At 52.4% G+C, this 24840-nt stretch overlaps 2 protein-coding genes across 3 annotated transcripts; both read left to right on the forward strand.

The window, feature by feature from the left end:
• The first annotated feature begins 629 nt into the window (after positions 1 to 629).
• On the forward strand, positions 630 to 8139 carry Spns1 (SPNS lysolipid transporter 1, lysophospholipid). Its single transcript, XM_052199517.1, has 12 exons — positions 630 to 1204; positions 1306 to 1371; positions 3113 to 3249; positions 4246 to 4397; positions 4555 to 4621; positions 5419 to 5564; positions 5813 to 5968; positions 6203 to 6392; positions 6624 to 6689; positions 6903 to 7001; positions 7293 to 7464; positions 7787 to 8139. Exons 1-12 carry the CDS (start codon positions 964 to 966, stop codon positions 7879 to 7881), a joined length of 1587 nt encoding a protein of 528 aa, XP_052055477.1. The 5' UTR covers positions 630 to 963; the 3' UTR covers positions 7882 to 8139.
• A 487-nt stretch (positions 8140 to 8626) lies between these two features.
• Lat (linker for activation of T cells) lies at positions 8627 to 14493 on the forward strand. 2 transcript variants are annotated; one of them, XM_052199542.1, is made up of 12 exons: positions 8629 to 9028; positions 9202 to 9229; positions 9335 to 9369; positions 9601 to 9688; positions 9828 to 9892; positions 9972 to 10001; positions 10112 to 10151; positions 10449 to 10543; positions 13690 to 13752; positions 13851 to 13913; positions 14009 to 14117; positions 14266 to 14493. In XM_052199542.1, exons 1-11 carry the CDS (start codon positions 8926 to 8928, stop codon positions 14104 to 14106), a joined length of 708 nt encoding a protein of 235 aa, XP_052055502.1. In that variant the 5' UTR covers positions 8629 to 8925; the 3' UTR covers positions 14107 to 14117; positions 14266 to 14493. The 2 variants fall into 2 exon arrangements, with proteins under 2 accessions (XP_052055512.1, XP_052055502.1); XM_052199552.1 differs by lacking the exon at positions 9972 to 10001 and having other exon boundaries at positions 8627 to 9028.
• The last annotated feature ends 10347 nt before the right edge of the window (positions 14494 to 24840 follow it).

Raw genomic sequence — 24840 nt, forward strand, 5'->3', positions numbered from 1 at the left:
GCGTACTTAATCTTTGTTCTTCACATTGCAGTTTATTGGGTCTGAGTCTCCACCTGTCCACCAGAGGGCGCGGGGACACCGGTCTTGGTTGGAGGAAAACTCGTTGGGGCCTTAGATAAAGCCTCCTCTTTCTCCTAATCTACTGGCATCTTTTGTTTGAGGCAGGGTCTAACTCAGATTGTAGGCCTGGCTGACCCGGAACTCGCTATGTAAACCCGCCCGACTCTATAGGAATCTAAACGTCCACAGTGAAAGCTCACGATTGGTAAACAAAAGGAGGCAACAGTTCGCCGCTATTCACGATTATTGAGCAATGAAGCCATCAGCCAGACACTGAAGAAAGAGGAAACTATACTCACTAGCATTTGTAGAGATGTATTATTTCCAAATAATCCATTACCTCGTGGTCACATGAAATCGGATAAATGGGCATCCATCTAGGGCGATTGACTTCGCCAGCCTGCGAGGCCCCCTGGAGGCTGCTGGTGGAAGTAGGAACGAACGTCGGGTTACCACAGCGCAGAAGCCCAAGAAACCCTGGAGGCTTCCGTAGTCGGTGGCAGGTCACGTGTTCAATCCTTGCGCCGGGTGACTTTCTCCCTTAGGGCTCCGGTGTCACATGACTTGCTCTTGGGCAACATGGCGGCAGTTGTATTGCTGCGCTTGAACTGAGCAACAGCGAGTGTGGCGCGCTCCTTCCCGGGGTGAAGAGGGCGTCAGCGTGAGAAGAGGGACTGGGTCCTGGTCTTCCTGCTCCTGTCCCAGCGTAACCTGCACCTCACATGTCCTCTCCTCTGTCGGAACCAGAGGGAATGACGAAACCCAGGGCTTTTCGCAGTGGTGCACTGTGCATCGGAGCACGCTCCTAGGCGACGGTGGGCAAGTCTTCTCGCAGTCCTTTCTCCAACCTCCTTCCGTCGGAGGTGGGACCGAAGCGTGGGCGGTTGCGATTCCCCAGGGACCATGGCCGGGTCCGACACGGCGCCGTTTCTCAGCCAAGCAGATGACCCAGATGACGGGCCAGCGCCTGGCAATCCGGGGTTGCCAGGACCCATGGGGAATCCCAAGTCCGGGGAGCTCGAGGTCCCAGACTGCGAGGGACTGCAGCGCATCACTGGTTTATCTCGGGGCCATTCGACCCTCATAGTGGTGGTGCTGTGCTACATCAACCTCCTGAACTACATGGACCGCTTCACCGTGGCTGGTAAGCACTGACGTTCTGAAGAAGGGACATAGACAAGGGAGGAGTGAGTTCCCCAGAATAGGGTCGCCTCTTCGTGCTCATCCCCTGTTCTCTCTTTCCAGGGGTTCTTACAGACATCGAGCAATTCTTTAACATCGGAGATAGTAGTACTGGCCTCATCCAGACTGGTGAGTGAGGCTCCTGCTCACACAACCCCGCGTTCTTTGCTGCCTCAACTAGGCCTACATACATGCAGATTTGCCTAGTGAGGCCGTATTGGCCATGGCTCTTGGGCTGTCCAGTTGAGCTGGGGACATCGCACATAGCCAGCTAATGACTATGAATCAGTAGGCAACACACTCACCCTCTTTATGCCTCATCTTTCTGGTCTGTAGAATGAAGGTAGTAATAAGATGGGCTAGTTCTGCCGGGCGGTGGTGGCGCACGCCTTTAATCCCAGCACCTGGGAAGCAGAGGCAGGCGGATTTCTGAGTTAGAGGCCAGCCTGGTCTACAGAGTGAGTTCCAGGACAGCCAGGGCTCCACAGAGAAACCCTGTCTCAAAAACCAAAAAACCAAAACAAAACAAAACCACCACCACCAACAAAAAAGATGGGCTAGTTCTTTAGACTGGTGTGAGAACTAAGACATGCCTTGTGTGGTACATAGTGGTCGCCAATAAGCAACGGTGCTTGGCAGGCCCTGCTGTTGGGGGGGGTGCATTTCCATTTCTTTTTGAAAGCCTATTATGGCCTAGGTCCTAGTGGTGCACCCTAGGAGTGGTAGGAGCCCTACAAGGATGTTGGTGAGGCATTCTTGCCCATCTTTCTGTCAGCCAAGGAGTAGCATTGCCTTTCCTGTTTGTACGGGGAATAGATGGAGCTACCTGTATTTTTATCAGATGAGTTAAGATTTGCCCAGGGTCACATAAACAGATAGGTGACTGAGAATTTGAACCCAGATTGTTTTTGTTTTTGTTTTTTGAGACAGAGTTTCTCTGTGTAGCCCAGGCTGTCCTGGAACTCACTCTGTAGACCAGGCTGGACTCAGAAATCTGCCTGCCTCTGCCTCCCAAGTGCTGGGATTACAGGCGTGTGCCACCACACCCGGCTGAACCCAGATCTTGAAGTATTTGTTTTCCCTACTCCAGGCTGATGAGGAACTGGATGGAGGCGTTTAAGTGTGGAGAAAAGAGAATGAGGTCTTAGGTCAAGATGGTGTGGATTCAACACATGTGCATTGAACACGTGTTTTATGCTAGGTTTTGGATTAAAGGAGACGCAGTCCTGGCCCACCCAGGAGCTAACACCCTGCTGGGCCTGAGGGGGTTAATTAAAATGGGATAATTTTCAGATGGCTAAGGCTTGTGTAAAAGAAGGGTAGAGCCAGGTGTGGTGGCACACTCCTTTAATCCCAGCACTTGGGAGGCAGAGGCAGGAGGATTACTGTGAGCTTAGGGCAGCCTATGTACGTGGATAGTGAGTGCTTCCCTTCTCCCCGCCCCCACAGACTGGATGCTGGGTGCTGAACCCTAATGTGGTCTTGGCTCTTGACTTGAAGCTGTAGAGAAGGGGGAAAGGAAGGGGGTGGGCTAGATGTGGGGGTGGGGTGGGAGGTGGATTTTGCTTCAGGCTGGGTAGAAGGGAGGAACCTCAGCTGGACGATCTATTCTATAAAGGAAGTTTTGGAAAGTTGTGACCATATGGGCCTGGAACATCCTTCTGGTCCTGATGGACTACAGGGTTGGGCTGGAGATGGTGTGACATCAGTGAGGAGGAGGGTGGCAAATCTCTGGTTAGGCAATTTTGTACCCTGCTCTCTAACTGGAGGAGTGTGTGTGTGTGTGTGTGTGTGTGTGTGTGTGTGTGTGTGTGTGTTAGGGGGATGCTGAGGGACCTGGACCAGGCTGTGACTCTCTGCTTCCCCCCAGTGTTCATCTCCAGTTACATGGTGTTGGCACCAGTGTTTGGCTACCTGGGTGACAGGTACAATCGAAAGTACCTGATGTGCGGGGGCATTGCCTTCTGGTCCCTGGTGACACTGGGGTCATCCTTCATCCCCAGAGAGGTGAGGCCCTGAACTCCCTCCCCACTCCCCATCAATGTTTGCTCTTGTTCTCTGGCGTCATTTTGGATTGAGAGTGGGGAACCTCTTGCTCCGTGCCCTCTTCCATTGCCTGAGTTACCCTGCCCACTCCACCCTGTTCCCTCTTCTTCTAGAACCTTCTTCCGCTCACCACATGGCTTGTTCCCTCACTCTCCTGCACACCCGGACCCTCTGGTTTTCCTTCACCTCTGATCTCTGTGCAGATGGCCATTGTCCCCTCCCTCCCTGGTGTTGGGCTTCTTCCTGAGCCTGGTGCTAGCTAGCGTGGGTGTGGGCGAGAGAGCAGCCAGGGCCAGCTGTCACCTGGCCTGCACTTCCTCAGTTCACCCACCCCGTCCCTCTGTTGGCTCTGTGAACAAATGTCCTTCTGGTTGCTTCACGTGGCTCCTCTTCTGGCCCCATTCTTGCTAGATCTCAGGGGGGCCTCTGACACAGTGACCCACTTCTCCCTTCCAAGAAACTCTGAAAACAACACATGATGCTACATGTTGCAGTTTCCCTGGCTAATACTTTTTTTTTCCCGACTTTGAAACCTTCCCCCATCTGCTGCCCTCAGCCCCCCTCCCCACCCAGTGCCCGCAGGCGATCACTTAGCCTGGCCTTAGCTCCAGGTATCTTTGGTAAGCAGGTGAGCCCCAGCGAAGTTCAGTATCCGTCACTAGGTGGGAGGGAAAGTAGGTTTATTTTGCACCTATTTGAGTACAAAGTCCTCACAGTGTTGTGAACAAACGGTTGTTGTTCCCCTTTTACAGATGAGGCAAGTGAGGCTCAGAGAGGTTAAGCTATTTTCTCAAAGTCACAGCTAGTAAATGGAGCCAGGATTCCAGCCAGGTCTGTGTGACTCCAAACCCAGGCCTCCCTCACTGCCTCTGCTGTCTCTCCAGCACTAGCTGGAGAGGTGTCCTGGGAGGCTGGCTCCAGGGTGGGGTGCCACCTCCCCCGTGTCTCCTTTCCCAGCATTTCTGGCTGCTCCTCCTGACCCGGGGCCTGGTGGGGGTCGGGGAGGCCAGTTACTCCACCATTGCGCCCACCCTGATCGCCGACCTCTTCGTGGCAGACCAGCGGAGTCGGATGTTAAGCATCTTCTACTTTGCCATCCCCGTGGGCAGGTGAGTGGGCTGCGGTCCTGATGCGGGGCAAGGGCTTGTCTGCTTTGCCATACTTGTGGGCAGGTGAGTAGGCCGTGGTCCTGATGCGGGGCAAGGGCTTGGTGGGGCTTTCGGCTCACCACAGCTCTCTCTTTCCCCCTTGCCTCCCTTCCCACAGTGGTCTTGGCTATATTGCCGGCTCCAAAGTGAAGGACGTGGCTGGAGACTGGCACTGGGCTCTGCGGGTGAGTGGATTATGGTGTGGGAGCCAGCCGCATTCTTAAGGCTCTCCCTCTGGCCTTCAGATACTTCCTTTTTAACTCTTCTAAAAAAAAAAGTGTGTGTGTGTGTGTGTGTGTGTGTGTGTGTGTGTCACCCTTCACTCATTTAGCCAGCTCGCTAATCTTGTATACTCCTTTTTGTGACAGAGCTCACTCCGCTGAGCCTGTAGCAAGCCTGATCCTCCACAGGGAGTCAGACGTTTTGCTTGCAGGTGACAGCAGCCCGCTGTGAATCTCCAAGTGAGGTTGACCCGGGACTCCCTTGCCGTCCCTGGACTCTCACTCGTTTCTATTTCAGCCTTCCCTTCCCCCGTGTTGACTTTATCCTTGTGCATTGAGGAGTCCCAAGTGATCACCTTTTAGCTGAGCAACTTGGGCACCTCAGATCCCTCAACTGTAGTCATGAGATGACATCCGATTGGATGATCGTGGGTCACATGCCTATTTCAGAATCAGTTACCGAGGGCTGGAGATTGATGTTCCTTTTGGATAGGTCTTAGATCCAGTTTGAACCATGTGAAGTGAGGATTTGGGTGGGGGTCCCCAAAATAATCAGGGTCCTGCCACCCACCAAAGAAGAAGCAGTGTCAGGCTTATAAAATCAGGGTGTCCCCAGCACTGCTACTGAAGCCCTCCGCCCCAGTGTCTCTGAATGTACAGGTTTGCATGCCCTTGGGAGCTAAGTTCAAACTCCTGGATCTCCAGAGCACCAGAGGCTCAGTCCAGCCCTGCCTGTGCCCCAAAGCTTGCACTTTTCCTAGGTGACACCAGGTCTAGGGGTGCTGGCCGTCCTGCTGCTGTTCCTGGTGGTACAGGAGCCTCCAAGAGGAGCTGTGGAGCGACACTCAGGGTCACCACCGCTGAGCCCCACCTCTTGGTGGGCAGATCTGAAGGCACTGGCCCGAAAGTGAGTGTCCCCCCTTCTTCCACCTCTGAGGCCTGGGGAGGGGGGTGTCTTAATCAGGCCAATCGGTCTGTCTTGCCAGGAGGCCACATATTTAAGGCCAGAGATGCGGGCACTGTTGCTTGTTGGTGGCATATGCCTGAAACACAGGCACAGATCACATCCAACATCTGACAGTAGGCTAAGGGAGGGAGAGAGAGAGGGAGAGGAGGACACGGCTGTGGGATCTGACGTCCTCCCAATGTCTGCAGTCCTAGTTTCGTTCTGTCTTCCCTCGGCTTCACCGCCGTGGCCTTTGTCACGGGTTCCCTGGCTCTTTGGGCCCCAGCATTCCTGCTGCGTTCCCGTGTTGTTCTGGGAGAGACTCCGCCCTGTCTCCCTGGAGACTCATGCTCTTCCTCTGACAGGTACTTGTGAGGGGCTGGGTGGGTGACTGAATATGCGGGGCTCATTCTACCAGCCACCTCCAGTCTTGGGAAGACTCAGTTTCTGGTTTAAGAACCATGTGATGAGGTAACACATGGGCCCCGGGGTTCTGTGCTGCATGGATTTGGGTACGAGGGCAATTGGGATGGACTATCCTCTCTGGGGCAGAGGGCCTTGCAGAAGGAATAGCTCTCATGCCCCTACCCCACCCCTAGTCTCATCTTTGGACTCATCACTTGCCTGACTGGAGTCCTGGGTGTGGGCCTGGGAGTGGAGATCAGCCGACGCCTTCGCCGCTTCAACCCTCGGGCCGACCCACTGGTCTGTGCGGCTGGCCTCCTGGGCTCCGCGCCTTTCCTCTTCCTGGCCCTGGCGTGTGCCCGAGGTAGCATCGTGGCCACCTATGTGAGTGGGATACTGGAGTCTGGTGGGTATCTTTGCATGGGGGGGTAAAGGAGGGTGGTACGGCCTTCCTGGGCACTGCCATGTTTATTGGGGATGCCCACAGCAGCCAACTCCATGTGCAGGGTCAGTGATGGGGACTGAGTTAATAGGTTAGCCTGGTCATGTGATTCTAAGTCTGGACATGTGATTCTAAGCCTGGTCATGTGATTCTCTTCCACTTCTGCCACCCAGATTTTTATCTTTATTGGAGAGACCCTGTTGTCCATGAACTGGGCCATTGTGGCTGACATCCTGTTGGTGAGTACCTGGGCGGATACAAGTTAGCCCAGAGGCTGATGGGAGCAGGGATAGGGGTGGAGGTAGCATTTAATCTGGAGTCTGGCCTTTCCCCTTCAAACATCAGCCTGCCTGTAACCTGAGTGAAAATTTGTCAAGGACCTACAGTGGACTTTGGTCTTGGTTTCTCTTGAAACCTACTGAGTTCTAACCCTCCTCCCCCACCTTCCCCAGTATGTGGTGATCCCAACTCGACGGTCCACGGCTGAGGCCTTCCAGATAGTGCTGTCCCACTTGCTAGGTGATGCGGGGAGCCCTTACCTCATTGGTCTAGTAAGTGCTGTCCTTGGCTGGGATGGGATGTTTTGGGGATCTGGGGACTAGCCCGGTGACTAGTGACATGAGACTGGGTGGATGGGATAGTCTGGCCCAATTTAGGCAATAGATGCCTGTTGGCACATCTCCCCTTAGGTCCTCTGGTGGACGGGAAGGAAGCTGTGGGAAGGTTTTGCCCGTTGGGCTGTGGGCCTCACCGTATGGCCCAGACATTCCCCTTGCCAGCCTTTGTTTGTTTTCTTGGTCAGCGCTCCGCACCCCAGGTCTCTGACTCTCCTCTCCATGCAGATCTCTGACCGCCTCCGACGGAGCTGGCCCCCTTCCTTCCTGTCCGAGTTCCGGGCTCTGCAGTTCTCGCTCATGCTCTGTGCTTTCGTTGGGGCACTGGGTGGTGCGGCCTTCCTGGGCACCGCCATGTTCATTGAGGATGACCGCCGGCGGGCTCAACTCCACGTGCAGGGTCAGTGGGGGCCACCTTCACAGTACCGCCTGCCTGCCTGTCTGTCTGTCCGTCTGTCTGTCTGTGTGTTGGCCTCCACAGTTCTCCCTCCACTCAGGCTATCCCATCTGCTCATGCCACCAGCCACCTGCCAGGGGCAAGTGTCCCAGCTTACTTACTAGGGTCATCCAGCTCAGCTTTGGGCCTCTCTGAAGGTGGATTGGGCCTTCTTTCTGTCTGAATGCAGTTCTGACGGCTCTCACTGCTGCTGCGTCTGCGCCCCTCTGCCTGTTTGTCCTCTGTCCCTATCTTACCGGCCTTGGCTCTGACCCCTTTCTCGTAGGTCTGTTGCATGAGACCGGGCCCTCAGATGACCGGATCGTGGTGCCTCAGCGAGGCCGTTCTACCCGAGTCCCCGTGTCCAGCGTGCTCATCTGAGGAGGTTGCTTACCCAGCCACTGGAAAGAAGCATCACAGCTGGTCCTGGGCCCACCCCAGACGGTTCCCAGGCAGAAGCCCTCACCAGGCCCAAGTCCAAGAAGGAAGAAGCCCTGGGATATATCCCAGCTCCCAGACACTACATGGGCAGCCCAGGGAAGAGATGGGGGTCCAGAAATGGGGGGGGGGGTGTCCTCTCTACTAGGGCAGCCCAAGGGGTTTGGTGCTATTTGTAACGGAATAAAATTTGTAATCAGACTCCCGACTGACTGACTGTCTCTCTGTGGGTGCTGCTGGCCTCAGGGAATGCCTGTAGCCTCAGGACTTACCAGGGGTTGTCAGGTCACCCTGTGGGTAAGTCCCTGTCTTCTGGGCTTGGTAATCTAGAAGGAGGGCTGCTCTTTTCTGAGTGAGCTGGCTCGGTGTGACCGTGACTCACCGTGGTCCCCTGGAAGTCACTCTCCCAGTAAGTGAGCCTGGGAGCTGGGGGCAGTGGTGCTCTCAGCCCAGTCCACGCAGGCCCCGGCAGAGCCTCCTCACAGTTCTCCCACCCAGGGATGGGGAGGCTACAGCTGGCCTGGTTGGCATGCATTTCCTTTCCTAGTAGAGGGGTTGCCTCATCCTGCAGCCTCAGACCCTTCCTCCACACAGTCCCTCTGCCTCCTCCCCCTTCCCACAACTGGGTGGGGGTGAGTGGGCAGGGGGCAGGCTCAGCCGGCTGAGGAGCCTGATGATTTCCTGCCCTCACCACAGCTTCCTGTCGCACGCGGGTGGTGAGAAGGAGAGGCAGACGGGGAGCAAGAAAGGGGCAGGTACAGCTGGGCACAGGGATCGCGCAGCTGGTAGCTGGGGCCTGGGCCCCAGCCCTGCCTCTGGGACTCACCTCTACTCAGTCCAGCAAGAGAGTGGAGCCACCAAGCCTGAAAGCACGCAGCAGCAGCTGCTGCCGGATCCCGGGCTGGGGCCCGCTTGGTCCCATACCCCTGCTGCCACTCTGCCTCGAGGGGCTGCAGTGCAGCAGGGCCTGGGGCAGGTGCTCTGCAGATGGAAGCAGACTCCCTGAGCCCGGTGGGGCTGGGCCTCCTGCTGCTGCCCTTCTTGGTCACGCTCCTGGCTGCCCTGTGTGTGCGCTGCCGCGAGCTGCCAGGTAAGTGGGGAGCTTTGCGAAATAGGATGGTGGGCACTTCCACTGGAGCCTCATACCCTCCTCGGCCCTGCACTCTCCAACTGTCCCTACCCGGTCCTGGTTGGGGGTGGGAGTCTGAGTGTCTTTGTCCCCGGTGCAGCCCGATCCTGACTCATTGGCCCTCTTTCCCCCAGCCTCCTATGACAGTGCTTCCACAGAGAGGTGAGTGGCAAACCCATCGCCCTGTGTATCTTCCCTTTGTTCCAACCAAGGGCTTGGGGCTGGGGCCCTCTAGGCCCTGTCCCCAAGCTGTCTCTTTCCTGACAGTTTGTACCCAAGGAGCATCCTCATCAAACCACCTCGTGAGTTCAGGGTCCCTGGCCTTCCTCCAGGGTTCTTGAGAGTGTGTGTGCCTTTGACCTTGTCCACCGTTAGCTGTCTGAAGGGCTATTACCTGGTTTGGGATAGGGGGAAGTGGGAGCCCCCATGTCTGTCTAGGGCATAGTTTTTAGGGGTACATTTGTCCTTAGAGGCCTTGATGAGGCTGGGGGATGTCTGGAGTCATCCCCTCAAGCTTCGTTCTGTGTCCTCAGAAATAACCGTCCCCCGAACACCTGCTACTTCCTACCCTCTTGTCACTTCCTTCCCACCCCTGAGGCAGCCAGACCTGCTCCCCATTCCGTGAGTATCCCCTAACTCCCTCCCTCAGATCTACTGGGCCTCCCCACCTTCTAGGACGGGGAGACGCTTTTTTTCTGGTTGTGACACCTCTTGCTCCCAGAATCCTACCCAGACACAATCTCTGACCTTTGGCTTCCAGGAGATCCCCACAGCCCCTTGCGGGTTCCCATCGGATGCCATCTTCCCGGCAGAATTCAGATGATGGTAAGATGGGTGTAGAGAGCAGGAGGGCTGTGGGGAGGGTGTGCAGCCTGAGCTGATTCCTCTCCTTCTCTCTTTGAAGTCAACAGTGTGGCGAGCTACGAGAACCAGGGTGGGTCTGGGGTCTGGGTGGGGTCTGGGTGGCGTGGGGTCTGAGGTTTGGAGTCTGGGTGGGGTGGGGAGGCTGGACCTCTGGGTCATGTTGATTCCCCTTTCTCATAGAGCCAGCCTGTAAGAATGTGGAAGAAGATGAGGGTTACCTGTGAGTGGGGAGGTGGGGGGTGGCCATGGAAGTTGGGTGTGAGTGGGGAGGTGGGGGGGTGGCTGTGGAAGTTGGGTGTGAGTGGGGAGGTGGGGGGTGGCTGTGGAAGTTGGGTGTGAGTGGGGGGTGGGGGTGGCCGTGGAAGTTGGGTGTGAGTGAGGGAGTGGGGGGGAGCCGTGGAAGTTGGGTGTGAGTGGGGGGTGGGGGGTGGCCGTGGAAGTTGGGTGTGAGTGGGGGAGTGGGGGGTGGCCGTGGAAGTTGGGCACCCTTTATCAACTCCTCATTCCTTCCTTTTAGAGAGGTGCTGCCTGACAGTAGTCCTGCTGCTGGCCCTGTTGTCTCCTCTGCCCCTGTGCCCAGCAATCCTGACCTTGGAGACAGCGCCTTCTCTAGTGAGTCAGGCTTTCTGTCTACCTCCCTCCGCCATGTGCTGCCAGCTACCTCTGCCTTCCCTCTCATCTCTGTAATGATTGCCGCCCTTCCATTTCCTCCTTCAGATGTTGGGCTTCCTGCTCTTCACTTCCGACTGTCTTATTTTTCCTTTCACCTTTGCTCCCTCTTCCACTGAAATTTCATTTCTCAGCTGGAGGTGAGGGCACATGCCTATGATCCCAGCCTCAGGAGGCTGTGGCAGGAAGGTCAAGTTTGTGGCTAGCCTGGGCTACATAGTGATACCCTCTCTTCAAAAAACCAAAACAGCGCCGGGCGGTGGTGGCTCACGCTTGTAATCCCAGCACTCTGGAAGGCAGAGGCAGGCGGATTTCTGAGTTCAAGGCCAGCCTGGTCTACAGAGTGAGTTCCAGGATAGCCAGGACTATACAAAGAAACCCTGTCTCGAAAAAAACAAATCCAAAACACCAAAAAAACAAAAAACAAAAAACAAAACAGTACTACAATCAACAAAAAGAAAACAAAAAAATTTATTTCTCTTCTCTAAAAGTCCCCCATCCTTTTTTTTTTTTTTTTTGGCATCCCAGTTCTTTTTGTATAGTATACTGTTCTTGTTTCTTGGAAGCAATATCATCTAATGTATCTGTAAACTTTGATTACCTATTGTTTCTCTCTCTCTCTCTCTCTCTCTCTCTCTCTCTCTCTCTCTCTCTCTCTGTGTGTGTGTGTGTGTGTGTGTGTGTGTGTGTCTGGGTCTGCCTGTCCCTCTGTGTGTCTGCCTGTCTCTCTTCATCTTTGTCTATCTCTCTCACTCACATAGTCTCTCACTAAAGATTTATTCTGCTTACCACATGGTCTTTGTTTCTCTTGGGCTGCTTTTCTCTGCTTTGGTTTTTCTTCTTCTTTGACCTTTCCTCAAGGTCTGGTGATCTTCAGTTTTCTACCCTCTTATCTCTGTATAGCATGAGTATTCCTTACCTGAAAAACTTCAGTGCAGATTAGGGGATATTTATAAATATATAATAAATTCTCTTGGGAATGGAACTCAAGTTTAAACATGTAACTAAGCCAGGCGGTGGTGGCGCACGCCTGTAATTCCAGCATTTTGGGAGGCAGAGGCAGGCAGATTTCTGAGTTCGAGGCCAGCCTTGTCTACCAAGTGAGTTCCAGGACAACCAGGGCTACACAGAGAAACCCTGTCTCAGAAAAAAAACAAATCCAAAAAACCAAAAAAAAATAAACATGGAACTAATTTATTTGTTTTATATAAACCATATGTTTAATATATACACAGTCTGAAGGTAGATTTTTGTTTTGTCTTGGTTTTATTGACATAGGGCCTCCTTGTATAGTCCTGGCTGTCCTAGAGACCAGGAAGACTCAAACTCGAAAGTGTAGGTTACCATGCTCAGGCTTGAAGGTAGTTTATGCAAATTTTAATTAATCTTTTGCATGAAATCGAAGTTTCTCGGAATTTTCCTTTTTTGGTATCACACTAGTACTTAAAAGGTTTTAGATTTATAGAATATGCTGAATTTTGGAGTTTTAAAAGGCACACATAATCTTCTGCATTTTCCCTGGGCTATTGTGTCTGTACTCTCCCTCTGTTTGTTTTGTTTGAGACAGAATCTCACTGTAGCCTGGCTGCTCTGGAACTAACTCACTTCATAGAGTAGTCTGGCCTTTAGTTTAACTCATAGAGTTCCAGTTGCCTCTGGCTTCTGAGCTCTGGGATTATTGGCATATTCTCTCTTGTTCCATTTGGTTTTGTTGGTGGTGGTTTGTTTATTTAACTTTTTTTAGGCTCCCCCCCAGCCTCCCAATACAGGGTTTCTCTGTGTATCCTTGGCTGTCCTGGAACTTACTCTGTAGACCAGGCTGTACTTGCACTCAGATCCCCTGCCTCTACCTCCTGAGTGCTGGGATTAAAGGCGTGCGCCCTCCTCACCAGGCTCTCTTGTTCCATTTGTAATCCAGATTTCTAATTTTGTCATCTCTCTCCTGAACCCCAGACTGTTTGAGTGATCCCTTCTGTCTGTCATTTCCTGGTTATGTCTGCTGGCTTATGTGAAGGATTTAGAGAGCCGATTCAGCAAACTTGTAATGGTAAAAGGATCATTGCTAGGGGCAAAATGACTCATTTTAAGTTCAGTGAGAGACTCTGTCTCAAAGAATTTATGGTGAAGTGGCTAAAGCGTGTGTATCTGCATAACACACACAGAGGTACTGTGAGCGTGTGCATCTGTATAACATACACAGAGGTACTAAGAGAACCACTGTTGACTGAGGTCTGACTTTATGCCCTTGTAGTGTGTGCAGTTCATTAGACTTCACAGTTCATGGGTGCTCTGCTGACTATACCCCCTTCCCCTCCTGCCCCTTCTCTCTCTCTCTGTACTATGCTAGAGTTTATTTACTCATTTAAGTTGATACAGTCTTGCTGTTGTGACGCCCAGTCTGTCCTGAGCTCACGTTACCGCCTGCCTCCGTCTTCTGAGCCCACAGCCTGGCTCAAGGTTACAGGGATAGGAACATGGCAGCACACAGTGTACAGCCGGTTCTGTTTTACAATTTACTGTTTATTCCTCGCTCTAGTCCTTCCAGGCAGGCCCTGTTATGAGCCTCGTTCTACAGACGAGGAAACTGGGGCAGAGAGCATTTAGGTAACCGAGCTGAGGTTAGATGTTGCTTAGTGCTGGGATGGGAGCGAGTGTGTTTGACCCTAAAGCTCAGCTTGTCCATGTGCTCACCCAGAAACCAGGCAACCATGAAACCAGAAAGCAAAAAGCCGTGTAACATTGTGAGTGACCTTCGTGGGCCTCGGAAGGTGCAGTGAGGGCAGGGCTGGTGATAGTGAGAAACCACACAGGTCTGAGAAGAAGGGATCCCTGCTCCCCAGGCTCTCTGCCTGAGCCCTGTACTGTCCCTGTCCCGTGTCCCCAGAGGCTCTGGTCCAGTGGCTCTCCATCCACAGCCATGGCCCTTGCCCACGCTTCCACCCTTGCTTTTCCTGAATATTCTCTCTATACTGTTTGGAGACTTGGATGTCTGAGCTGGGGGCGGGGATAGGGGTGGGAGGGTGGTGTCTCTGGGGAACATGCCTGGCTGAGGGTCTGCTAGTAACTGTACTGCAACGACTGTCCTACAGTGGAGTTGTGCGAAGATTACGTGAACGTCCCTGAGAGTGAGGAGAGCGCAGAGGCATCTCTGGGTAGGTGACTCTGCACTCCATGCCTGGCCCATAGCCTCTCCCCACCCTCTGCATGACTTGCCCCTCACACCACTGTCCCTGCTGATCTGTCCCCACAGATGGGAGCCGGGAGTATGTGAATGTATCTCAGGAGCCGCAGCCGGTGACCAGGGTTGAGCTGGGTGAGTACCAAGGTGTGAGGGGGCCAGGCTAGCCTTGAGCAGAGAGCCTGCAGGCCAGGCCGACCACCAGTCTCCCTCTCCCTTTCCCCTCTTAGCATCTGTGAACTCACAGGAGGTGGAAGATGAAGGAGAAGAGGAGGGGGTGGATGGAGAGGAAGCCCCCGACTATGAGAATCTGCAGGAACTTAACTGAAAACCCGCTCGGTGAGTGCCTCTGCCCCTGCCCTGCACTGGGCCCTCTCTCCAGGACTCCCTCCTGCCCATCCCCAACTGTTAGGCATATACTTTGTGGCTCTGGATACCCAAGTGGCTTCATGAGTCCATGACTGTCCTCTCTGTCTCCCCTGCCCAGCTGTGTTTCAGCTGCAGCTGTCTGTGCTGGAACTGGACTTGCTGGGGTGTCGCTAAGGGAGTTCCACTTGACCTCCGCCTTGCCTACAGCCTGAGAATCTTCCCTAACTTATTGTCAATTTGGAGTCAAGTTTGTGTCCCAGTATTCTGCACCTTCTGATGAAGCCCGAGAACGAATCTAGTTCCAGCCAGACTATGTCACAAAATAAAGGCCGTGTGGCTCAAAGTCTTCCTTTTGTTTGTTTAACTGGGACAGGGTTTTGCTATGTTGACCAGGCTGGCCTCGAACCTGTGATCATCCTGCCTTTGTATCCCTCGTGCTGGGTTCACAGGTACCATAGTGCATAACTGTATGCATTTTGGGGTCCTGAAAAGCTGGGTGATGACAATGGGTTGCGGACTACTTTTTCTTTGTTGAATGTTTGTGTACATGACCTTTGGGTCTAGTTGTGTGTGTGTGTGTGTGTATGTATACATATCTAGAGTCAGCATCTAGATGGCTCTGTCTTTCTGTCTGTGGGACGCCCTCCTCTACTGGGATCCTACCAACCTCTCAACAGTCTTGCTTAAGTACTGTAAGTGACAGCAGACAATGACTTGGACACAGCCATGTGAGGCCTATGACCCAAGCTGGCCCTTCTGGGGCTCAGGATGTGTCTCCCCAAAGGCAGTTCATAGAAGTGCAGCTGTTTATAGTGACAGTGGCAGAACAGGGTACGGGGTACCTCTGGGTGGGCATATGTGTCTGCCCTGGTAACTCCTGTTCCCTGCACTTGTGAAACAAAGGACTGGCCTGGAGGACCTTAGTAGGTCTCTTGGTTCTTACCCTTGTGTGATTCTCAGTGAAATAACTAATGTGGTAGACATGGTGGTATACCAGTTCATCTTAGCTGCTCCCGGGGCTGAGTTGGGAGGACTCCTGGGGCCCAGGAGTTCAAAGCCAGCCTGATACACATAGTGGAAACCTAGCTTACCCTCCTGTCAAAGCGGCTAAGGCAACTGGACCTCAGGTGCTGCCCTCAGGCTTCGGTCGCTGTGGTGACATGCCTGCAGGTCCCACTGCTGGATCAGTTTACCAAGTCTGGAAGTGGGTGACAGCCTCATGAGCACTTCTCCACCTGGCCTGGCCCGCTCGCCTGGTTCTGGGAGTCTCCTCTTGGTCTCCTTCAGGACCCACTCTTGTCCCAGTTCTGTGTAGATTTAGAGCCACTAATGCAGGCCTCAGTCCTGGCATGTCTGTCAGCCATTCCTTTCCTGTATTGTATGATGGTTTAGGTTGCAGATTTTGCAGATACGTTTCACTGCAGCTCACTGGGCAGCAGAATCAGCCTGGGGTTTTTGCAGGAGACCCCCTCCCCCTTTTGGTCCCAGCTGTAACTAGGCCAGAAGCTGAAGTTCTGGAGACCCCATTTGCATGGCCTGCCTATGAGTGAAGCCGTGGGGAAGGAGAAGGGTGCCTTAGACACGGATGTTTTCCTGGATATACTTACTTATGAGCAAGATAACCTCTATAATGTCCTGTGCATATGGGTCAATAAATCAGTGCATCAGCAGCTAGCTTGGGTTAAGAGTGTGTGCTGTGTGACCAGCGCTGCTCCGACGGATACACAGAGTTAGTGGTTCTTTCTGACTGCAGAGGTAAGCTAAGTACCAGGGTACCCACTGCAACTCAAGGTCTCTTTAATCATTGTGACTTCCCTGTTGACAGAGCTAGCATCTGCATTTTGTAGGTAAGGGAAGAGAGACGTGAGATAACTTGTTTGAAAATGCACAGCCAGAAATTATCTATGATTAGATCTGGGCCTCCAGAGTCACTGCCATGCTTCTTGGTAGCCTCTCTGCTCTGTGTATTTTGCAAAGTGCCAACAGCATGCGATGGGGAAGCCCTTTAAATAGCCAGTTGCAACAGACTGAAGAGGGAAGGTCTGGGAAGTGTTGGCACAAGTCCTCTTATTTGGGTTGTTGGGGCAGGAGGAGGAGGCACAGGAAGCAACAGCAGTTGATTAGCAAGAGCAAACTTGTAGAAAAGCCTTGTCGAACAGTCTAGCAACAAGTGGTGGAGTTGAAGCCAGGCAGGCCCTGTGCTCAGTGCATTTGCTGAGCGGGACCTTTACCAAGTCATGGATGCACAGGCACAGGCTGCGCAGGCCAGTGCCACAGTGGCCTCAGCAGGAAACAACAGAGGGACCCATTACTTGTGATGGGTGGGATGCTGTCACTGGTGGGTGCCAGCAGCAGAATGAGTCTGGCCCATCAACAGGAAAGTCATCGCTGACAGGACATGCATGCATTGGGATAGCAACAGGAGCCATGTGTAGGCAGTTGAAGATGCGGATTGGGTTGTGGGTCCTTTGCCAGAGTTCCATGCTCACTTGGATTTGTTCGTTTAGACGAGGTCTCATTGTTTAGCCCAGGCTGCTCAGGAACTCAATATGTAGATCAGGCTGGCCCTGAATTCATATATAGAACTGCCTGCCTCTGCTTGGATTTTTTTTTTTTTTTAATTTGGAATGTTTGGCTATCTTGGGACTGGGGTCCGAATGTCAACATGGAATTCTGGTGTTTCGTATGCACAGTATACACACAGCGCGGGGCAGCGTTAATCATTGTTTTAAATGCCTCTATTTGATTGAAACCCACTTCATGAAGTCAGAAGTGGGTTTTCCACTTATATTTTGGGCTTTCTCCCATTCAGATGTTTGGAATAGGAACATTCTCTGTGTTGCTCAGAGACACTCGTGCGTTGTGTAGCAAGGAAGGTGGAGGAGAGCAGGATACCAAATTCAGGGCCCAAATTCAGGGCCGTGTTGCCCTCGCTGGGAGGAGAGAACTGAGATTGGAGGTCAACAAAAGCCTCAGCAGACTGTGCAGTTTGGGCCCGGGGTAGTCAGTGGTGACTTGTACATGTGGAAGTTCTGAGTTGCCCTCCACAGTCTCCCTCAAAACATTGTGTGGGAGGGCTCCACAAGTGTTTAATAAGTATTCTTGAATTGTTTTCAGACCTGAGTGGTTTTATAATAATTAAGACCAAGGGCCAGGACATGATCGTTCATGTCTTTAACCCCAGCACTTGGGAGGCAGAGGCAGGCAGATCTCTAAGTTCAAAGCCAGCCTGGTCTATGTAGCAAATCTGAGGTCAGCTAGTGCTACATGAGACCCTGTCTGAAAAACCAAATCAACAAGCCAAATCATCAAACACAAAACAAGACTGAGGCCGGGAAAGGAATGGGTGGGTATATAGCATGTGGCTTAGGCTGTCATGGGAGAGTGTCACCGGCTGCTTTGTGACAATTGGATGAATTGCCTGAGATGCTCCAGCCTTTAGGAGCAACACTGAAGCCCAGGTGAGCCTGGGGAACTGAAGAAATACCATGTTATGATACTGGAGAAGGCACGGACTCCAGGGAGGGCAGCCAGGGGCTTCAAAGCAGCCTGCTTCATTCTGAGACCATGGGCGGTCCCTGAAGGCTATGGAGACAAAAGATGTCAGGGCCGAGTTTGCATTTTAGCAACTATCTCTGCATTAGCTGTGGAGACAGCTAGGGGAGGCAGACGGCCTAGAAGTGGGAGAGCGTGAGAGGCTACAGGCTAGCAAAGAAAGGGCCACACAAGCCGGGGCCCACACTGACTGGTTGGCTGCGACCACGAGGTACAAGGACAGTCAGAGTGATCGTTGCCTTGGCTGAGGGAGTCGAGGGACATCCTGGAGTCAGCCAGCATTTTCCATTCATGTTTCTTGGCTCCAGCGTGAGGCGAGGCTTTGTTCCCCCCAGTCTTGAACCAGGTGAGACAGAAGAGGGGACTGCCTGCCACCTGTGCTGGTCTGGTCGATGGGGAAAGTCGCTGTAGATGTGCACTGTCCGAAAGCATATGAGACTGGTTTCCACAACTGCTTTTGGGGAAGACAGGTCTTCGCTTCTAAAAGTCACAGGTGGGGATGGCTTTCTGGATTTCCTCTTTTCAGAGGCAGATCTGAGAGGAGGGTCCTGGGATAAGGGGTTTATGTGGGTGATCTGGTCTCAGAATACACCGTAGGGGAGGCGGGTGCATGAGACTGGACAAGAGGGTGAGGATGAAGAGCAGCAACTGCGGTGGGCACTGCCCTCGGGCCTCTGAGGGTCCTGGGTGTGGTGTGGAGCACACCGGGGGACGTATGTCTTCCCTTCCAGTTCGCTACCAAGCGTGGGTTTTTACGCTTGGTGCTGGGCTCTAAATTCAGGCCCTCCTGTTTACAGCAAGCAGCAAACAGGCATCTCCCCGGCTCTCAGCTCTCTCCTCTCTACTGATCTGTCTTACACAGTTTTTCCCTGCGTGGATGGTCCTGGTTGCTCTAGGGGCCACATATTTTCCAGATCCAATGAAAAATATCCCAGCCTCTCCAGCAAAAGCACTAAAATTATTCTGATTGGGCTATATTGGGACACGTGACTCATATGAGCCAATCACTGGCCAACAGGACCGGGTCCTTCTTGCCCTTGTTTTGTGTTCTACTCTGAAAGCTAAGGCCCTGAAAATAAGAAGGTGCCTGAGGAAAACCGGGCGCTCTCCTGCTGAGATGTGTATGACACACTTACAGAACCTCTCAGTATGCATGCACAGGAGGCCCACTCTGTAGACAAGGAAACAGGTCCAGGACGTTAAATGTTTTTCTTAAGGTCACACAGCTAATTCCAGAATTATTAACAGAAGAGCAGGATGTTGGCGAAGAAGAAAACACGGCAAAGCCAGGCAGTGGTGGCGCACACCTTTAATCCCAGTGCTTGGGAGGCAGAGGCAGGCGGATTTCTGAGTTCGAGGCCTGCCTGGTCTACAGAGTGAGTTCCAGGACAGCCAGGGCTACACAGAGAGATCCTGTCTCGAAAAACAAAAAACAAAAACAAGAAAAGAAAGAGAAAGAAAATTATAAGAAAACACGGCAAAGCAAAGTTTATAGTCAGCAAATTCTCTCTTTACATGGGAAGACACTCTCCCTGAGATGGTTCAACAGTACACAGGCCTGCAGCTTCGGGGATCATCAGGGGGCAGCAGGGCCAGGCGGCATGGAGAAGTGACGGAGGCGGGTTTCTGAGAAGTCCATGAGGCCTGGAACCACCCTAGGAAGAGATCAGGCCTACCCATGAAATTACCGCTACGGGACAGACATGCCTCTCCAGCACCCTTCTTTGGTCTAGATGGGCTTCAGTGTGTCTGCTGTTTGTAAATGAAAGTGTCCTGACTCACAACGACAGGATGCCGTGGGAGCATCAGGTTCACGCAGCAAGGACCCTGGCTTCAGGCACCTGCAGCGCGCTGCACTTTATGTTTATATTCTGTTGAGGTGTTCATCCTTGGAAGGCCTCATGCCACTGTCTGTCAAATGAGGAAACTGAGGCTCAGAGAGGTCAGGTGGTCAGGCTCTCCCTCCTGGAGTAGTTCAGGGCCAGTCTGGCTCTTCTGCCTCCTTGTCTATCATGCACTATTGTTAGCTTGTCCTCTGGAGAGGCTCCAAGGACCCTCTGCCTCTGTGTTGTGCTGGGCTCTGGTGATACTTCTTTAGGACACAGCCCTGTGAGCTCAGGACTTAGAGCATCAGTATCCTGGGCGTCTGGTGGGCCTCTAGTGCCTGGAGGGAGAAGTTGGCGGTCCTCCCTCTGCGGTCCTCCCTCTGCCCTCTCGCTGAGCCTATAGTCAGCCCCTCCTCCCCCTTGCATACCTGTAGGTGCTAAGCATTTCTCACCCTCTCCCACCAGGCTCACAAGCTTACTAATTTTCTCTCTGTTTCTGGGTCCCTGCAACACCGCACACCCCAAGCCCTCCTCTCTCCCTCTCCCACAGACCGCTTTCGGTTTTGTCTCATTCTCAACATCCCCGCCTCTGCCTCTGCCTCTCTTTGTGTGTCACCTTTCTGACTTTTTTTCTTTTTTCTTTTTTTTTTTTTGAGACAGTCTAATGTAGCCCCGGCTAGACCTTGACTTCAATATGTACTTGAAATGACCTTGAATTTGTTGTTGTTCAGTTTTTTGAGACAGGGTCTAGCTATGTAGCCTTGATTAGCTTGACACACTCTATGTAGAGCAGAGTGGCAGGGTGGCCTTCAACTCACAGAGATCTACCTGTTCCTGCCCTTAGTGCTGATATTAAAGTCAACCACCACGACTGGTAATCCTGAACTTTTTTTTTTGTTGTTGTCGTTTTGGTTTTTTGGATTTTGGTTTTTTCAAGACAGGGTTTCTCCGTGTAGCCCTGGCTGTCCTGGAACTCACTCTGTAGACCAGGCTGGCCTCGAATTCAGAAATCCGCCTGCCTCTGCCTCCCAGAGTGCTGGGGTTACAGGCGTGTGCCACCACTGCCCAGCAATTCTGCACTTTTGATCCTCCTTCAGAGGTTATTTGTTGTTGATGGATGATGATGTTTTTACCATACCTGTTCTCTCTCTCTCTCTCTCTCTCTCTCTCTCTCTCTCTCTCTCTCTCTCTCTCTCTCTCTCTCGGAGAGAGAAAGTTTCTCTGTCGTCTACCTCTGCCTCCCAAGTGCTGGGATTAAAGGCGTGTGCCACCACCGCCTGGTTGTCTCTTCTCTTTTTGTGTTTTACTTCTGTTTCTCTCTGTCTTTCTGCTTCTACCTTGGAAGCATTTTCTCTCTTGTGCCTGTCACTGCCCTCTTGGTATTGGTCATTCCATCTTCTGTCTTTGTCTTTGTCTCTGTCTGGCTGTCTGGCTGTCTCTCTCCTCCTCCTCCTCCTCCTCCTCCTCCTCCTCCTCCTCCTCCTCCTCCTCCTCCTCCTCCTCTCCCTGCCCTGCCCCTCCTTCCCCACATCCTGAGTTGTCTTTGGGGAACCGGAAATCTGGGGGATCAGAGAGATACCAGGAGGCTCAGCTGCTGCTGCCTGGAGATAATGCCTGGGGTGCTGGGAGGAGGGGCAGGATTCCAGTGTCTTAACCCGTGTGCGAAGGCAGACAGAGGGTCCTCCCGCCAGCCTTCTCCACAGACCTTTGTTCTCTCTGTGGATGGGGACCGTTGAACCCTCCTCCCTCACCAGTGTCCATATGTTAAGGACCAGACTGACTGGGGCGGTTGAGGGTAGTAGGAGAGAGCGTGTAGAGGATGTGGGGACTGGCGGGGTCAGAGGAGAGGCGCTGGGGTGAGAGAGAGGTGGGCCGCCCATCCCGCACCCCCCCCCCCACTCTCCCCACTCTCACTGTGGGGGAACTTATTTGGTGGCACTTTGTGACATGTCCCAACCTGTGAGGTCGGTTGGTGTTGGGTTTTTTGTTTGTTTGTTTTTTTTGTTTTGTTTTGTTTTGTTTTTTGAGACAGGGTTTCTCTGTGTAGCCCTGTCTGTCCTGGAACTCACTCTGTAGACCAGGCTGGCCTCGAACTCAGAAATCCGCCTGCCTCTGCTTCCCAAGTGCTGGGATTAAAGGCGTGCACCACCACTGCCCGGTTTAATCTAACCTTTCTTGAACTGGCTCTTTTCACCGGCAGAGAAATAACCTATCAGTGTATCGTGACCAAAGGTCGCAGTCTCCGGGGAGACTATCCCAGTCCTCCCAATTTCCGGTGGAATCTGCAGAAACCAGCGGGATTGTTTTAAACCAGAGAAGCCCTGGAGGGTTGGCCATGGGCATCATGGGAGAAGAGCAAGCAGCCAATGAGGAAGCACACTAAATAAAGGCTGCTACTGCTAGCCCAGGCATTCCCAGCTCTGCCTCAAGGCCATGGGCATGAGGTGACCGCTGTCTCCCTGTGATCACCTGGACTAATCCTTTGAGTCAGACTAGATCCCACTCCCAGTCTATCGGAGGGTCAGGGAGTACAATCTGCCCCGCTGGGTGAGTGAGGCCCAGATTTCGCTAGTCCTACACACAAATGGGGATTCGCCCACATAAGTCACTCTCCTGGTGTGGTTCTGGCCCGGCCTTGACCCCCACCCCCTCTTCTGGGCTTCAGCACACGCAGTGGAGTGCGCAGGGTGAAGAAAATGAGAGTGGACTGGGGTCTCTTAACGCTAGATCCAGAGGATGTTACAGTAAAGGTGGAGCCTTGTGAGGCCGGTAGTGACTGACCCAGCTTCTGTCCAGGACCAAACAGCTGGTTGTTATATTTTCTTGTCATAGTAATATATTTGGACTTCACCCCATCCTGTCCCACACTCCATACCCCCATCACAAATCTCAGCCTGTGGCCCTGAAACTCATAAGCCTACCTGACTTGACAACTAATAGATGACTTTTTATCAGATCCGTGCATGGGGTGTGTGTGTGCTGGCAATGCTTCACACTTGTTCCCCAAATCACTCTTGCTGCCTCCCAGGCTGCGCTGGCTCAGACACACCTTTCCGCTTCCGGGCCTTAATGCTCTGGCCACCTTCTGTCGCTTGGATCTGGGCTGAAATTCTCCCTTCATGCAATCCCTTCCTTCTCCCAGTGTATCCTGTTACAATCGCAGGGATTGGCTTTATAATAGCAATCTTTTCTTTTTTTCAGTGTCAGTGATGGGCTCAGGGACCTTGACCTGCTAAGGGTCGTGCTTTGTGCCTGAGCTCCACTCCTCGGCCCCTAACTGTGACGCAGCTGATCCCTTGAATCTGTCCCTTTCTGGACTGTGCATGGCTTGCTCTCCAGTGTCACTCTAGGGGTCCACGAGGAGCTAGGCACAGAGTTGGTGCTCAGCCAATAGAGCTGAAGAAATGAGTTCGAAGGAATTTAGGCTGCTTTCGCTCTAATCTAGTCTGAGTCACATAGCACTCGCCTGGCATCCCGGAGCCCTGTGTTCAATCAGGCATCAAGCTGCTTTTAGAAACTGGCAGGTTAGTGTTGGAGCACTGGCTTGGTACTGAAGCAACGCCCCTCCTGTCCAGACCTGGATTCAGTTCCAAACACCCACATGGTGGCTTACAACTACTGTGACTCCAGTTCTAGGGGCTCCTGACACCTTCTGTCTTCTGAGGGTACCAGACACACATGTGCACAGATGTAAGTGCAGGCAAAACAATCCTATAGATTAATTAAAAATAGATCATTAAACAAACAAACAAACAAACAAAAAAACCCCAAACAGCCAGGCGCCTGAGCCACAGCCTTCCTGCTCTCACAAGGGAGCAGAGCCCAGACCGGGGAGGCACTGTCGTCGGAAGCAGAGCAAAAACAGGAGACAACTGATGTGCTCAGTTATTAAAACCTGTAGTAAAAACCTCCCACAGAACATGAACTACTGTCTTAGCCGCGTGTGAATTCAGTTCATACGTTCACGTTGCCAAGGGACAGACAGGTCTCCAGAATTCTTTCATCTTGTAAAAATGAAAACTCTGTACCTTTAAACAGTGTCCCACTTCCCCTGTCTATTACCGCCAGCACCAGGCCATCTCTGGTCTGTTTTGTGACTGGATTCACTCACTTAGCATAATGTTATAGCAAGTAAGAAAAAAAATTTTTTGGAGAGAGAGAGAGAGAGAGAGAGAGAGAGAGAGAGAGAGAGAGAAGAGAGAGAGAGTCCAGGGTGGTCTTGAACTGGGCTCATGTTCAGGTGTTCCTTCCAGAGGCTAACCCCACACTTCATGGATAGACCACATTTCATTTATCCATCTGAGTCTCAGAGGTGGCATTGCTCTTGTGTGAGTGACGTTGCCATCTTCATGAGAGACTACACATCTCGCTGAAGTCTGGCCTTTGTGTTGCACATACTCCCAGAAACAGAACTGACAGATTGTGCATAAGTTGTGTGTTGAATTCTTTTGTTGTTGTTGTTGTTTTTTTTATTTATTTATTTATTTTTGTTTGCTTGCTTTTTTCAAGACAGGGTTTTTCTGTGTAGCCCTGGCTGTCCTGGAACTCACTCTGTAGACCAGGCTGGCCTCGAACTCAGAAATCCGCCTGCCTCCACCTCCCAAGTGCTGGGATTAAAGGCGTGCGCCACCACTGCCCGGCTTGTGTGTTGAATTCTTTCAGGTCAGGCCACACGGTTTTCCACGGTGCCCACACCGCTCCGCGTTCTCATCAACAGCACACAGCTTCCAGGTTCTCCACAGCTTGCTGCCGCTCGTGCCCCCACCACACCTCCATTTCCTGCCCCTTCCTTTTTCTTTCTTCTCTCTCTCTCTCTCCCTCTCTCCCTCCCCCTTTCTCTCTCTCTCTCTCTCTCTCTCTCTCTCTCTCTCTCTCTCTCTCTCTCCCTCTTTTCAAACAGAGTCTCATTTTGCAACCCCAGTTTAGAACTGGTTTAAACTGGCCTAGACCTCTGATCTCCTGCCTCAGCCTCTGGTATCACAGGCAGTGCCACCACTTTTCTGGGGTTCAAACTCAGGCTGTCAGACTTGCGAACACGTGCTTTCTGTGCTTGCTCCTGCCGCGCCATCTCGCTGGCAGTTTTGTTGGTGGAAGGCAGCTGTCCCAGTAGATTTGGGGCAGAGTCTTTACTTTGCATTTCCTGAGAGATAGTAAAGTTAAGCTTCTTTTACCTTTTTCTTGGCCATTTGTGAGTTTGTCTCTGTTTTTTTTTCTGTTTGTTGGTTTTGTTTGTTTGTTTTGTAGAGATATGACTATAAATCTTTTACCTATTTTCACAGCTGGATCATTTTTTGATTATTGTTGATTTTTAA

The sequence above is a fragment of the Apodemus sylvaticus genome, chromosome 1, assembly GCF_947179515.1.
Source record: "Apodemus sylvaticus chromosome 1, mApoSyl1.1, whole genome shotgun sequence".
Lineage (NCBI taxonomy): Eukaryota > Metazoa > Chordata > Mammalia > Rodentia > Muridae > Apodemus > Apodemus sylvaticus.

Coding starts and splice junctions, on each gene's coding strand:
- Spns1 (XM_052199517.1), top strand. CDS start 964: ATGGCCGGGTCCGACACGGCGCCGTTTCTCAGCCAAGCAGATGACCCA. Junction 3,250..4,245: donor CATCCTTCATCCCCAGAGAG/GTGAGGCCCTGA, acceptor CTCCTTTCCCAG/CATTTCTGGCTGCTCCTCCT. Junction 4,398..4,554: donor TTTGCCATCCCCGTGGGCAG/GTGAGTGGGCTG, acceptor CCCTTCCCACAG/TGGTCTTGGCTATATTGCCG.
- Lat (XM_052199542.1), top strand. CDS start 8,926: ATGGAAGCAGACTCCCTGAGCCCGGTGGGGCTGGGCCTCCTGCTGCTG. Junction 9,370..9,600: donor CATCCTCATCAAACCACCTC/GTGAGTTCAGGG, acceptor CTGTGTCCTCAG/AAATAACCGTCCCCCGAACA. Junction 13,753..13,850: donor GAGCGCAGAGGCATCTCTGG/GTAGGTGACTCT, acceptor CTGTCCCCACAG/ATGGGAGCCGGGAGTATGTG.